The sequence below is a fragment of the Camelus bactrianus genome, chromosome 18 (genome assembly GCF_048773025.1).
Source record: "Camelus bactrianus isolate YW-2024 breed Bactrian camel chromosome 18, ASM4877302v1, whole genome shotgun sequence".
NCBI lineage: Eukaryota > Metazoa > Chordata > Mammalia > Artiodactyla > Camelidae > Camelus > Camelus bactrianus.
In genome coordinates this window covers 4004020-4018536 of record NC_133556.1, presented here as the reverse complement: position 1 = coordinate 4018536, position 14517 = coordinate 4004020, and the positions used below count along the sequence as shown (strand labels likewise).

Genomic DNA, 14517 nt, shown 5'->3' with positions numbered 1-14517 from the left:
GAGCGAAGGCCGGGCGGGAGCGCAGTTTCCGGGGCTGCCTCCCCAGGACCCCGACTCCTTGCCAACTTCCCCCTACCGGTTTCCGGCTTCCCCTCGGGTGCCAGCGAGTTCCTTTAATTTTTAAAGTGACACTCCCTCGTGGGGGGTTCTCCCCCTCCCACTGATCTTATGAGCCCTATAGTCTTACTGTATGAAAAAGTAGGAGAGGGGGGAAATTTAATCCGTGATTGCATCACTCAAGATAAGGTGGAAAATTGGGGGCGTAAGGGAGGGTGCAGCTTATGCGAGGGTCTGAAGATTTTACCAGTCTGGGGACTCTCTCTGGGAAAGAATGCAAAATTAGATAGAAAACGAACATTTCTGTAGGATGTGAAAACAAATCACAAATTACTAACAGAATGAACCTGACAGACAGGATACGCGGCATAATTTGCGGGGCCCAGCGCCAAATAAAAGCGTGAGATCCCTGGTTCAAAAACAGGGGGAAAAGTTCTACTAAAGGTACTGAAATATAAAGCTTTTCTCTTTACTTGGCAGTCTCTCTCAACTTGTTTCCTGTTTACTATATAATGTCTTTCTAGGTAAAGAAAAAATAAAATTTTAAGTTATGAATTTTACCATTTGTCTTTATATTGGGCAATGTTACTTTTGAATGCAAATATCAGAGCGTTTAACATGGATGCGAAATTGCTGAAAGTGTAATTTGTATTTATGGCTTGTCCATGGAGGGTGCCTGGAGTTGGCCAGAAGAGATGAACAGAGGCCAGATCCAGTAAAGTAGGAAGGAGGAAGAAGGGGTACTTCAGGAACAGTGCAGGCCAAGGGAGCACACCTTTAGGCATGGGATGACGGATGGACCAGTGACATCGCTCCAGTGAGCCAGGATCCACCCTGGACTTGGCTGGAGTACCAACATGGACCTGGTGGCTGCTGATTCCCTCTCTCTCCAGCTGACCCTGCTAGGGTAGGGAGGTCAAACCAGGCACCTTTCCTCTGCGTGCTCTCCCACAGCAGCAACCCACAGTAGAGGGAAACCCTCAAGGATATTGGAACCTCGGTGCCAGGACACACAAGGTACCTCGATCGGGGTGACTGAGAGGCATGCCCCTGCCAGGTTGACCACTATATGGTGGGATGACCATCACCATGTCTTGCTTAGAGACACCACAGGGCACACGAGTTCAACTCCACCCACTCTGACCGACACCACACCTGCACCTGCACCCAGGCTCCCATGTAAGCAGAGGATGCAGTGGTCATGGGGCAGGAGCAGAGAGGAGGAAGTCAGGCTGCCAGAGCACAGGAGAGCAGGCAGCAGAGAACCCCTCCTAAGGAAGCAAGGAGGCAGTAAGAGTGGAACCACGCTGGAGCCAAGACTGGAAGTCTCCGTTGCACACTCCATTGTCTCACTGGACCTCACTTGCAAAACAGAAATTCAAAGAAAAATTATTAAGTTTGAAGAAGGTGGCAGTAGAGCATTACCTTGATTATGTGGTCTTCCGTCCCTGTGAAAATGCATGACATCAGCCTTGCTGACAGATACCACAAACCACACAAAATTCTGAAAGTGACAAAATGTTTTCATTAATGAACTACCTCGCACACTTCTGTAAAACTCTTTTTCCTACATTTTTTTCACTGTACACTCTTTGGTCACCTCTTCATATGACAATGATTTTTTTGTGTGTCTGTGTGTTGGGATTAACAACTTTAATAACGCAGAACCTCGTCTTTTTTCTATTTTTACTGAGATATAATTGACATATAACATTGTATTAGTTTCATGTGTACAATGTAATGATTTAATATTTATGTGTATTGCAAAATGATCACAACAAGTCTAGTTAACACCCCTCACCACACATAGTTACACTATTTTTTCTTGTGATGAGAACTTTTAAGATCTACTGTCTTAGCAGCCTTTGACACCTCCAGTACAGGCTACTGCAGGACATGTCTGTGTCATGATCTGACCTCTGGCCTTGCACCTGCCCCAGATGAGTTGGCACAGGTCTTCCTGGAAGCCATTCGTACATTGGGACAGCGAGCCTTCACGTAACTGTACGTGGACAAGATTGTGAACCCTAATAACATATCCCACTAAACCTAAACCTAAACCTAAACTGAAACCTATCCTCAATGCAACTGCCTCTTAGCTAGCCCACAAAAATGCCCATGGCCTCTCCATTAACACTTAGAATGAGAATGAGGGAGAAGAAGAGTGGAGTCAGTGATCTTAACCAACGTGGTTCAAAATTTGCAATAGCACATGACCCTGGGAATGCATTGTAGGAGCCCTTACCAGGGCCTTGGAAGTAGCTCGTGCAAGTGAGGGGCCTTGGAGCTTAAGATTCATTCACTTCATGATAAATAGACTGCTAGGGTGTACTTTGAACCATCATTTAAATATATGTATCATATATATATATATATATATATATATATATATACACACACATATATAGTATAAAACAATGTAAAATTGCACCTTATTTTTAAATAATTAAAAAATTATAGCTTAGTGGTAGAGTGTGTGCTTAGCATGCTCAAGGTCCTGGGTTCAATCCTCAGTACTGCCATTAAATAAATAAATAAATAAACAAACAAACAAAAACCTAATCACCTTCCTCCCCCCCAAATTAAAAAAAATTATAACCATTTTTCCTCATCACTAATTCTTTCTAAACACCATCATCCATCCTTTCCATGGTATTTCTTAAACTTTTAAAAATATCCTTTTTACAGTAAAAAAGAACCCATGCTCATTGTAGGAAATATGAAAATATAAAAAGGTAAAAATAAGGGGGGTAAAGTCACCCATGAGTCCAAACTCTAGCGCTGAAAATCAGAGCAGATGTGGGGCTTCCCCACCATGATTCCCCAAGGGGAGATTTGGAGTTGCAGGGTCTTGCTGATTACGGGGCAAGATGGAGGAGGATTTGAACAATGTCTGAATTGGGGTATCAGCAAATACAGACTTGTCTGGGGAGTCTGGAGGGGAAGCAATGGAAGCCCAGCTCCAGACAGTCCTGTGAGCCCATGTGGGGACCCCCTGTATGTGGAGAGTGAGGATGGAGTGGCTGGAACTCGAACAGCCTGTCCCTGGTTATTGTGCTGAAAGGACTGGGCTGAAGGCCTGGGACAGCTGCACCACTGTAGTCTGTAATTGGGGTTCTAGACATCTGGCTCTGGGGTTGCTTTGAAGGCACAAAAGCTGGGGAAGGGGTGAAGAAAGAAAGTCTCCACCTCTTTCCTTCAAATAGACTGCCAAGGAGGGTGTCCATGTGAGGTCGCCCCCACGAGCCCCACCACCTGTTCTGCACGTGCTGGTGTAGTCCTCCCCTGCTCTGAGTCTGGGCTGAGCCTGTGACTCACTTTAACCCACTGAATGAAGCCGAAGTGATGCTGTGCTGGCTTGGGGCCTGGTCTTTAAGAGGATTGAAAGTTTCTGCTCCTTTTCTTTTTGGAACTGTGCTTTGGGGAGTCCGAGACATCCCAGGAGGAATCTGGCTCCCTGCTGGGGAGGAAGGCATATGGGGAAAGACCTATGTAACAGGACTGACATATAGGGAAGAAAGGGAGGATATTCTCAAAACCCAGGAATGACAAGAGAGCAGGTATCTGGAGAGGAAAAGAGCCCTGGATCCAGTGTCAACCCTAGGGGCTTCTGTTGATGACTTGTGGTTTAAAAGGACACAGGGGGAAACTCTGTGCAAGATGGGAGAGGTATAGTGTTGGAGACTTGCACATAAAGTAGGACCCTCCAGAGGTGACACCCTTAGTAAGAAAACTAGGGGGGAAATCACATAGAGAGGGACTTGTCTTAGCCTTGGACCTGGGTGGAAGGCACAAAAAGAAAAAATCTCCCCTGAGAATTCTTATCAAACCCCATCCTCATATGAACATGAGTTTACGGCTGGAATTCATAGTACCCATGTGGCCTCCAAATACCTGACAAGAGAAATGCACTTTAAACCCAGACTTTAAAGAATTGCCACAAGTAAGGTTTCAAGAATAAGAGTTCCCAGTAAAACATTACCAAAAAAAAAAAAAAAAAAAAAAAGGAAAAGCTACTGTGAAAAAGAAACAGCAAAAATAAGAAAGTGCACTATTGCACCTGCAAAACTTCATTTATTGAAATTGTCAGCCACAGAATATAAAATAATGTGTGTAGCATGTTTAAATAGATAAAAAGAGGGAAGAAATAGGAATGCCAAGCAAGGGGCTTTCGAAAACGATCAGGCATATTTGAAAAAGAACCAAATAGAACTTTTGTAAATGAAAATCATGATAACTGACACTAGAAATTTAATCGGTGAACTGAACAGAGATTAAATGCAGCTAAAGAGAAAATTAGTGGACTTGAAGTTAGATATGGAGAAGTTAAATAAATTTGGCACCATGAGGAAAGAGATAGAAAACCCAAAAGACAGGGTTTGAAAGAGAGGGTTAAGAGATATAGAGAATAGAGTAAGTAAGAAAGAAAAATGTCTAATTGGAGTTTCAGAAGGAAGGGAAAAATGAAGAGAAAGGGAGAGAAGCAATATTCAAGAAGATAATGACTGCAAATTTTCCAAAACTGATAAAATATCTCAATTTTCCAATGCAGGAACCCCAGTGTATTTCAAGTGAGACAAAGAACATGAAAACCCTCAGTGCAATCCCTATCAAAATACTAATGCCATTTATCACAGAACTAGAACAAATACTTTTAAAATCTGTATGGAAACACAGATGACCCCAATCTTGAGAAAGAACAGAGCTTGAGGAATGACGCTCCCTGACTTCAGACTATCTTACAAAGCTACAAAACACTACAGTACTGGAATAAAAACAGACACGTAGATCAATGGAACAGGACAGAGAGCGTAGAAATAAACCCACACACTTATGGCAAATTAATTTCTGACAAAGGAGGAAGGACTCTACAGTGGAGAAAAGACAGTCTTCAATAAGTGGTGCTGGGAAAACTGGACAGCCACATGTAAAAGAATGACATTAGAACATTCTCTAACACCATATACAAAAATGAACTCAAAATGGATTAAAGACCTAAATGTAAGACTGGATACTGTAAAACTCCTAGAGGAAAACATAGGCAGAACACTCTTTGACATCTATTGCAGCACTATTTTTTTGGCTCTGTCTTTGAAAGTAAAGGAAATAAAAGCAAAAATAAATAAATGGAAAAAACAAGCAAATAGGACCTAATTCAGCTTAAAAGCTTTTGCAGAGCAAAGGAACCCATCAACAAAACGAAAACACACCCTGGAGAGTGGGAGAAAGTATTTGTGAATGATATGACCAATAAGGGATTAGTATCCAGCATGTATAAACAGCTCATACAACTCAACATTAAAAAAACAAAAAACCCAGTTAAAAAATGGGCAGAAGAACTAAACAGACATTTCCCAAAGAGGAAATGCAGATGGCAAACAGGCAATGAAAAGATGCTCAACGTCACTAATCATCAGGGAAATGCAAATCAAAACCACAATGAGGTATCACCTTGCACCTGTCAGAATGGCCATCATAAAAAAACTCTGCAATTAACAAATGCTGGAGAGGGTGTGGAGAAAAGGGAACCTTCCTACACTGTTGGTGGGAATGTTAATTGGTGCAGCCACTGTGGTGAACAGTATGGAGGTTCCTCAAAAAAGTAAAAAGAGAGTTTCCATAAAATCCAGCAATTCCACTCCTGGGCATACAACCAGAGAAAACTCTAATTTGAGAAGATGCATGCACCCCGGTGTTCACGGCAGCACTATTTACAGTAGCCAAGACATGGAGGCAACCCAAATGTCCATCAACAGATGACTGGATAAAGAAGATGTGGTATATTTATACAATGGAATATTACTCCATCATAAAAAAGAATGAAACAATGCCACTTGCAGCAACATGAGTGGAACTAGAGATTATCATATTAAGTGAAATAAGTCAGACAAAGACAAATATCATATGATATCACTTATATGTGGAATCTAAAGAATGTGATACAAACTTATTTACAAACCAGAAATAGACTCACAGACATAGAAAATAATCTATGATTACCAAGGGAGAAAGATGAGGGGGAGGGATAAATTAGGAGTTTGGGATTAGCAGATACAAACTACTATAAATAAAATAGATAAACAACAAGGACCTACTGTATAGCCCAGGGAACTAAATTCAATGTCTTGTAATAATCTATAATGAAAAAGAATGTATATATATATATATATAGTGTGTATATATAAACATACATATATAACTGAATCTGCTGTACACCTGAAACTAACACAACATTGTAAATCAACTATACTTCGATTTAAAAAGTGTACTCAAGGAAAATGAAAATGATCCCAGAAGGAGGGCATGAGAAACAAGAAGGAATGACAATTCAGAAGGAGTGAAGATAAGAAGTCTGCACAGGTGGAGACTTCGGGAGCCCCAGGAAGCCACACGCACTCAGCCACCAGCCTTTCGTTAGACAGAAGCTCTGCACCTCGGGGACAATGGGCCTGATTGTCTCCCAGGGAGGAGCTTTTCACGAAGCATGAAAAGAAACTGACAAAAAAAAAAAGAGTCTCCTATGCCAGTGATCTCTTACGACACAGTAATTCAGCTCCGGAATCAGCTTTATTAATGTCCATTTCTGCAGCACTTTTCAGAAATACCACTTGGTACTTAGTATTAGGAAAGGCTAATCAAGGTTTTGGGGTGAATTTCTTAAACAAATGAGAAATGGCTCTATATTCTTGATACAGGTGTAAATCTTCTAATTTATTTTTGGGACTCTTAAGATGGTTTTTGGTAACTAATATGTAAATTATCAAAACTGCAAATATTTCTCTTTTGGGGGGGTTAATTAGGTTTATTTATTTATTTAATGGAGGGACTGGGGATTGAACCCAGGACCTTGTGCATGCTAAGCATGCACTCTACCACTGAGCTATACCCTCCCCATAAAACTGCATGTATTTCTACCAGGTATTGAGTGTGAAAATCTGAGATGACAATATTTTGAGCCTTATCCCTGACCTTGAATCACTGTTTTCTTACACCATCTGCTTCTTAAGTTTGCATTCCTTGGCTGGCCTCTGTGGACCTTTTGTTTGCAACCCTTGTCTTCGGGCTTTGGATCCATGTGGCCAAACTGTTTTATAGAAAGGAGCCACTCATTTTCTTGAGCAACTTGGGAGCCCCCTACCTTGATGTTATTTTGGCTTGATTTAATGGGCAATTATTGAGCCCTTGCTGTATGCAAAGGCAAGGAGCAGCTGGGTCAACAGGCAATCAGGCTGATGACAGAGTTATCAGTGAGCAGACACCTGCTAGCTGAAGCTTGGGTGTGTAAGAATTTGCCAAGGGAGGATAAACAGTGCACTGTGCTGCTTAAATAAAGCCAATTAAGATAAGGATAACTAGTACTTCTCGTGGCTTCCTGTCAGGGCTGATAGCAGGTGCAGGGGAATGATGGGAGAGAAAGCCGGACTGCCACGTGCCAAGAGATGAATGGGTGGTGAGGACACAGAGACAGCGAGTATAGACAACAGCTCTGAGAGATTTGATCTAAAGGAGGGTATGAAAGGGCACCAGCCACTGGGGTCTAGACTGTTCTTACAGGGCTACAGGTGGAGGGATGTTTATAGGTGGAGAGGAAGAGCCAGTGTAGAATGATTTGTGGTCACTGATGCATTGGGGCCCCTGGGAGCTTGGGGAGGTGGGAATATGGCACAGAGAATAAGCTCTGAATTGGAGTTGAGAGCAAGGCCTGAGCACCATAGGATGAAGATGATGGCAGATCCATAGAAGTTCGCAGATGGGGGAGGTGAGAAAATCCTGCCTGATGGACTCCTTTCTCTTTGGAGCATCAGCTGAATCCAGAGATCTCTGAGGCCTCCTTGGAACTAGCACTATTACAACTTTGGATCTGATATGGGCTGAAATGTGTCCCCCTCCCCAAACTCATCTGCGGAATTCCTAGACCCCAATACCACAGAGGGTGACTACATTTGGAGACAAGGTTTTTAAGGAGCCTATTTAAGGTAAAATGAGATTATAAGGATTGTGCTCTAATTCAATAGGGCTGGTATCACTATAAGAAGAGACACTGGTGGGGAGGGGGATGTAGCTCAGTGGTAGAGGGAATGCTCAGTGGTAGAATGCATGCTCAGCATGCATGGGGTCCCGGGTTCAATCCCCAGCAACTCCATTAACAACAACAACAACAAAAGGAGAGACACCGGAGATGCACAGAGAGAAGGCCATGTGAGGACACAGCGGGAAAGGAGTCATCTGCAAGCCAAGGAGAGCAGCCTCACGAGTAACCCAACTTGCTGACACATTGACCTTGGACTTCCAGCTTCCAGGGCTGTAAGAGAATGGACTCCTCTTGTTTCAGTCACTCAGTCTACAGTATTTTGTTATGGAAGCCTGAGCAGATTAGCAGGGATGGACAGGAAGGGGTAAGAAAAGAGGGAAAGCCTTTATGTTGAAGTCACCAGTATCTGTGGCCCTTGGAATGCTGGTATACATTTTTTAAAAGATCATGCTAAGCAGAGGGGAGGGTATAGTTCAGTGGTAGAGCATGTGCTTAGCATGCACGAGGTCCTTGGCTCAATCCCTAGTACCGCCATTACAAAAAAATAAACAAATAATAAACAAATAAACCTAACCCCCTCCCCCAAAAAGATCATGCTAAGTAAAGCAAAGAAGATATTCCATTCAGAGGATGGGCTTTGGATTTAGAAAGACTTAATTTTCCATCCAGCAAGTCACATAACCTTCCTGAGTTTCAGACTTTTTATTTGTAGAAAGGAGATAACAAAAACCCACCTCAAGGGGTCACTGTGAAAGTAACATGAAATGAAATGTGTGAAAACATGGAGCACACTACCTAGCAAACATTAACTGGTGTTACTAGGAAAGGCGGTGTGTAATTGGGCTATGTTATTTTGTTAGTGTAATTGAGAGAGAAATACATTCCTGGGGCAAAGTGCTTGTATTCACACCTCGTCATTTGGTGAGGTGTCGGGGTCGGGGGGATGGTGCACATATCGGCTCCCATAAAGGGCTTTGTACTGACTCGGGTGTAGAACTACCATGAAATACAACCCTAGGAAACCACGCACAGAGAGACTGACCCATAAGATATCTGCACCCAGCATTGTGCCTGGCACATAGTAGGCAGTCAAAAAATATTGGCGAATGTATTTATGAATGAAGAGAACGCAGTGACAATGTGAAAAGACTGAATGTCTACAACCATCACTTGATGGGTGTATTAGTAAAGCCTCTTAGTACTGCAAGTGACAGAAACCCATTCAAAGCAGCCTAAGCCAAAAAATGAGAAGAAATTTTTTAAATGTAAGAATGGTGGGGGGACTTTGTTGGCTCCAAAACTGAAAAGACAGGATGTCTGCTTCAGGCACAGTTGGATCCAGGGACAAAGAGATGGCGTGGTCCTCTCTTCTTTTCTTCCCCATTGGTTTTACACCCAGGCAGGTGCCCTCCACGTGGTGGTCCTGAAAGCTCTCTGCAGGATTCCACCCTCTATACACCCAACGATTGATCCAGAAGAAAGGCGCCTCCTTCTCCGAACAGTTCTAACTTGAGTCTTGAATTGACTCTGAGTCACCCAGCCAGAGCCACAAGATGGTAGTTATCCAATCAGCACCACTCCAAGCAGGCAGAGCAGGGGAGGGATGATTTCCCAGAGAGAGAACAGGGAGCTTCCTCCAGCAGAAGAGGCTGCTAGGTAGGCACAGGCACACACCACTGCTGCCTCCTGTGCTGAGTGTATCTAGAGAGGAGTCGGGTGACTTGTGGGTGACTAGGTAAGAATGAAAAACATGGCACCTGAAGGACACGTGAGGATGGGTGACCAGAGCTGTGCTGGGTCCAGGGAGGACTGGGGCCACTGAGGATTTTAAAGAGGCTGGGATGTGTACCAGGGTGCCTGGCCAAGGAAGCATGTGGTGGACTGATGGCAAAAATGGTCCTAGCTAAGCCTGAATCCACACCATGTGGTTTTCCAGCATCTCTCATCAGGAGGGCAGCCTATTTCCCCTTCCCTAGACTTGGGGCTGGCATTGTCACTTGCTTTGACAATAGAATGTGGCAGAAGGAATCGGGTGAGAGTTCTGAGGAATCTTCTGTGCCCTTGCTTGTTCTCTTGGGCTCCTGCTGCCACCGTGTGAACTGTCCTGGCTGGAGGATGAGCAGCCACAGGGAGCCATCCCAACTGCCCCAGCCAAGGCCCCAGATGTGGAGAGAGCCCTGCATTATGAGCAAAGCCGCCCAACTGACCCACAGATGACTAGAGACATACAAGTGAGCCCAGCTCAGAGCAGAACTGCCCAGGTGACCAACAGACTCAAGAGCAGTAGTGGCTGCCATTTGAAGTCACTGAGTTTGGGGACAGTTGGTGACACAGCATTGTGTGGCAAATAGGAAATGTTTACAAGACATGATAGGGAGAAATCCCAGCTAGTGAATGGCTTGCCAACCTGCGTCCCCTGGCCCGGGGCTGGTGCCACCTGGAGAGGGCGTGTGCTTCTAATTTGCAGAAAATGCTATTCGGGCCACCTGGGGCTAGAGGCTCATGTCTGTTCCTAGGCTGGTGGAGTCTAGAATCTCTACAGATCTCACACGGGGATTTTAACTGACCTTCTGACATGTTTCTCAGAGACAAAGGTTTTGGGAACTTACGGAAATTATCCAGCTTGAGCTACTGGAGAAAAATGCCCACAACCAGCCACATCTGGGTATGTTTTCCCATCTGAATCACACACTTTGGACTCGACACTTTTATATGGTAGCTGTGAGTGGAGAACGAACACAGAACATACATGACCTCAGAGAAGGGCCTGTGGGAGACTGGGGAGAACTGCATGGGTCCCAAACCACCCAGGAGCAACACCAGCCATTCAATCACAGTGAGAGAGAAAAAGCCGAAACCTAAAGCCCGTTTCAGGCTTCTCTGATAGAACAGGAAGGGAAGGTAACAGGATGCTGCCTGATGCCAGAATTTGCCAACTGGAGAATTGAAAGGAAGAAACAAAGAAAGGCAAGTTGCCCTCAGCACCCCCCTGCTCCCTGTAGGTATGCAGGTAACTCCCTCCTCTAACCCAGTCCTCACCAGGGGCTCCAGACACACATACAAAACAGCCGCCGGGATCCCAAATATGTCCCAGGTTGTGTTACTGCCCCTGAGGCTGCTCTGTTCACATGACCTGTTCCAGGGAACATCATTGCCACCCACCCAGGTGAGAAACCTGGCAATCAGCCACCAAATCCTTCCCATTTGTCACCTGTACACCTCCCTGTTCTCTTTGCCCCATACCTTGACGTCCCCATGTCCCTCCCAGACTCCCACTTCCAAGTGACCCCTTCTAAACTGGATTAAATTTGTCTGCTGGATAAAAACCTCGACTCTATAGTCTAACATAGAGGGTCTTCCTAATCCTTTCCTACATCTCTGCCCGGCTTCTCTCCAGCCTGCCTTGGCTCTGGGCTGCAGCCAACTGAAGTTTCTTCCAGCCTCCAAAACCCAGGCCGGGTGCACACACCCCTAGGCTCCGTACTTGGGGCTCTTCTTCCTTCCGGCCTGCCTTCTTCCAAGCAGCCCCAGGAGACCCTGGCTGTGTGATGGACCTCCAGGCCTTATCGTGCCCACTGGTGTGGTGTGTTCAGGGGCATCTGTTTCCTCCAGGGTTCGAGGTCTGTGAGGTCCGTGCTCCGAGGGCAACCCCTATGCACACTCGGTTCAGAAAAGGTTCAGACATCCTTCCTTGGGGCTGGGCACACTCCAGTCAAGACGCTGCCCTACTGCCGCGGCCACTTCGCAATTGCAATCCACCTGCTGGTGGCAGCGCCCCCTCCCCGGGACCCCGATGTCCTGAGGGCGCGCACCGCCAGCCCTGCCTTGGAGGCGGGGGCAAGGAGCAGGAAGCCGGCAGGGCGTGGCGGTGGGTGGTCCACTCTTCCCGGGGAGTCGGCACCCTGGCTCCCGCCCCGCGCCCCCAACGCTCGGAGCCGGGGGCTCGGCCCTGAGAAGGGGTCCCCGGCCGAGCCCCGCACCTTCGCGGGCGGCCGGAGCTCGACGACTGAGGTAGCTGGAGTCGCGCGGGTGACTGGGTCCCACTCCCGCACCCGGGCCGCTCCGGGCCACGCAGGCGGCGTCCCGGCCACCCTCTCCCGCGCAGCCTCCGGCGTCCGTCTCCGCGCTAGGGCCGAAGAGGAAGCGAGGCCGCCACCGTCACCAGGCCAGGGGCGAAACCATCCCAGAGCTGCGCGTGCCCTCCCCAGCCTGCAGGTCGCTGAGCGCCCGCTGGGGAGGGAGGAGCACGTGGGGAGCGGCTTGGTCAGCGGTCCCGGAAGCCGCACCCACTCCCCCGCCTCGTCTCCCCACCCCAGATCGCGGCGGTAGAGACCTGCGGGACCTGCCCAGGTGGGGGCGCGTATCTCTCACGGGGGTGGAGGGGGCCGGGGACTTTCTCACCCAGGGCTTCACAGAGGACCCCCCTCGTTTGACATCTGGCCCTCCCTTCTCAGGGGCCCCTTTGGCCCCCCATCCTGGCTCACCTCGAACTTGCTCATGAACTCCGAAAAGATGCCGAAAAAAGCCTCAGAAGTGGTGGCTCTGGAATCCTCACCGAAGAAGGCCAGCGCCTTGCCCAGTTCCTCCATGGCCTCGCGCTGCAGCCCGTCCAGGGCCCGCAGCACTGGCTGGGCTGTCTCCAGGAAGGACTGATGGGCCTCTGTTAAGGAAACTGCCCCAGATACCCCCGCAACGACACAAGCCAGCGGCCTTGCTGCCTAACTCCGGTCTGCCCCAGGCCTTTTGCTCACGTGGGAACCACGCCCTGTTCAGAGGCTCCAGTCCCTGCGCCCACTGCCCTCCAAGCTCATTGTGAAACCTGCCACATGCAGTCTAGCTTCAGGCCTTTCACCAGGCAGCTCTCTTCCCTGCTGGCTCTGCTCAGATGCTACCACCTTCTCTTCTGAACCATCCACGTATAGCGCCCTCATCACTAGAGAGTGAGAAAGGCCTTTCTCCCTTTTTCTGTCTCTCTTTTTCTATAGCACTTGTCACACTCAGTGGGAATATTCTCTCCTGACTGCCTTTGGCTTGGCCAGGCCCCACAAGCCTCACCTTGTATCTTGTGACTTAAGTCTGGGGCAAGGTGGCGGCTTTAGCCCATCACAAGAGCTCCTCAGTTACACACAGGTTGGCATAAGTGCTTGGATTCTAAATAACCCAAGATGGGACCCTCTTCCAGAACCCCTAGACTCACAACAGCCTCTGCCCAGAATCTCTGCTGGGACACGATATGAGGTCGACAGAGGCCACTGGAGCTATAGCCAGCTCTGCTGCACCACCCTGGGGTCCCCTGTGGCACTGGGACAGGCTGCTTACAGGATACCGACATGACCACTGCAAACTTGTCCTCACTCGAGGGGGACATGCTCTGGCAGGCAGCCTGTATCTCACTGATGGTGCCATGGAGGTCAGCCAGGTCACTGGTCAGGGCTCGTTGGTTCACTGTAGGGAAGGGACAGGGCCTGATGGGCCACCCTCCCAACCCAGAATGGCAGTGCCTCTGCCTCCCCATCCATGCACCCAACCTACCTTTGGCAGCCAGGGGCACGGTGGGCAGGTCCTGAGCAAAGCCCAGGAGTTCAGGGAAGTGCTGGCTCAGCGATTTGGCAAGGATGTGCAGGAAGGTGGACTTCCCGTCCACCGTCTTGGTGGAGTTTAGCTGCAAGTGACCCCCAACATACATCCTCCTCAAGGACCCCATCAGATTCCCAGTCCCGTGGGCTCAGGTACTCTTAGCCCTGCTTTTCCCAGACTGGCATCAATTCCTGGCCCACAACTCTCTCCAACTCCGAAGCTCATAAACCACTGGCTGGCATTCCTCACTCGGAAGCTTTTAACTGCTGGGATGCTGCAGTCCTGTTCCCTCACCCAGACCTTTGAGACCCCAGGAACCAGGCCCACAGCCCCCAGCTAAGGGAGCCCCCCAGGTTTTACTGTCCTTGTGAGTTTGCCCTTGTCTGCAGATAGAGCCCAAGATTCTCTAACCCCAGGGAAAGTGGGGAGCATCACTCAGACTTCTTCCCTTTTGTGATTTTCTGGAACCATCTGTGGCCCCTCTGAACCTCAGACATCCTAAGTCATTCGTATCTACAAACGGAGCTTTTCTTCCTCTTTTTTTTTTTTTTTAAACAACCAAAGGCGTCGTGGAGAAAACTCCCAGAAACACTGGGGGAAAGCTGGGCATTTGAGCTGTCCTTTCTCTGATCCTAGATCTTTCTGGGGTAGGAACGGCCTGAGAGTGGTGGTGGTGTCAAAGGCACAGAACCTACAGGGTAGGGCTCTCCCCTTCCTCCTGGAACCTTCCCTCCCCCCCCTCCCCTCTCCCACCACTCCATTTTCCCAGATCTTGAGACTTGGCTTGGAGAAGTCACTTTACCACCCCCACAACCCCCTCAACCCCCACCCTTTGCTTCTGTCACATCCTG

The 14517-nt window shown here is 47.7% G+C and overlaps 1 protein-coding gene across 5 annotated transcripts in view; it reads right to left on the bottom strand.

The window, feature by feature from the left end:
- Positions 1 to 8776: 8776 nt before the first annotated feature.
- Positions 8777 to 14517, bottom strand: part of GRID2IP (Grid2 interacting protein) — a 34924-nt gene continuing 29183 nt past the window's right edge. For 3 of the 5 annotated variants that reach the window (XM_074345625.1, XM_074345622.1, XM_074345624.1), the window contains 4 exons: positions 13622 to 13751; positions 13416 to 13534; positions 12574 to 12738; positions 8777 to 12319 (listed from right to left, as the gene is read on the bottom strand). In XM_074345625.1, coding sequence (XP_074201726.1) covers positions 12248 to 12319; positions 12574 to 12738; positions 13416 to 13534; positions 13622 to 13751 — 486 coding nt within the window. In that variant the 3' untranslated portion in view covers positions 8777 to 12247. The other 2 variants (XM_074345621.1, XM_074345623.1) reach the window with 1 other exon arrangement.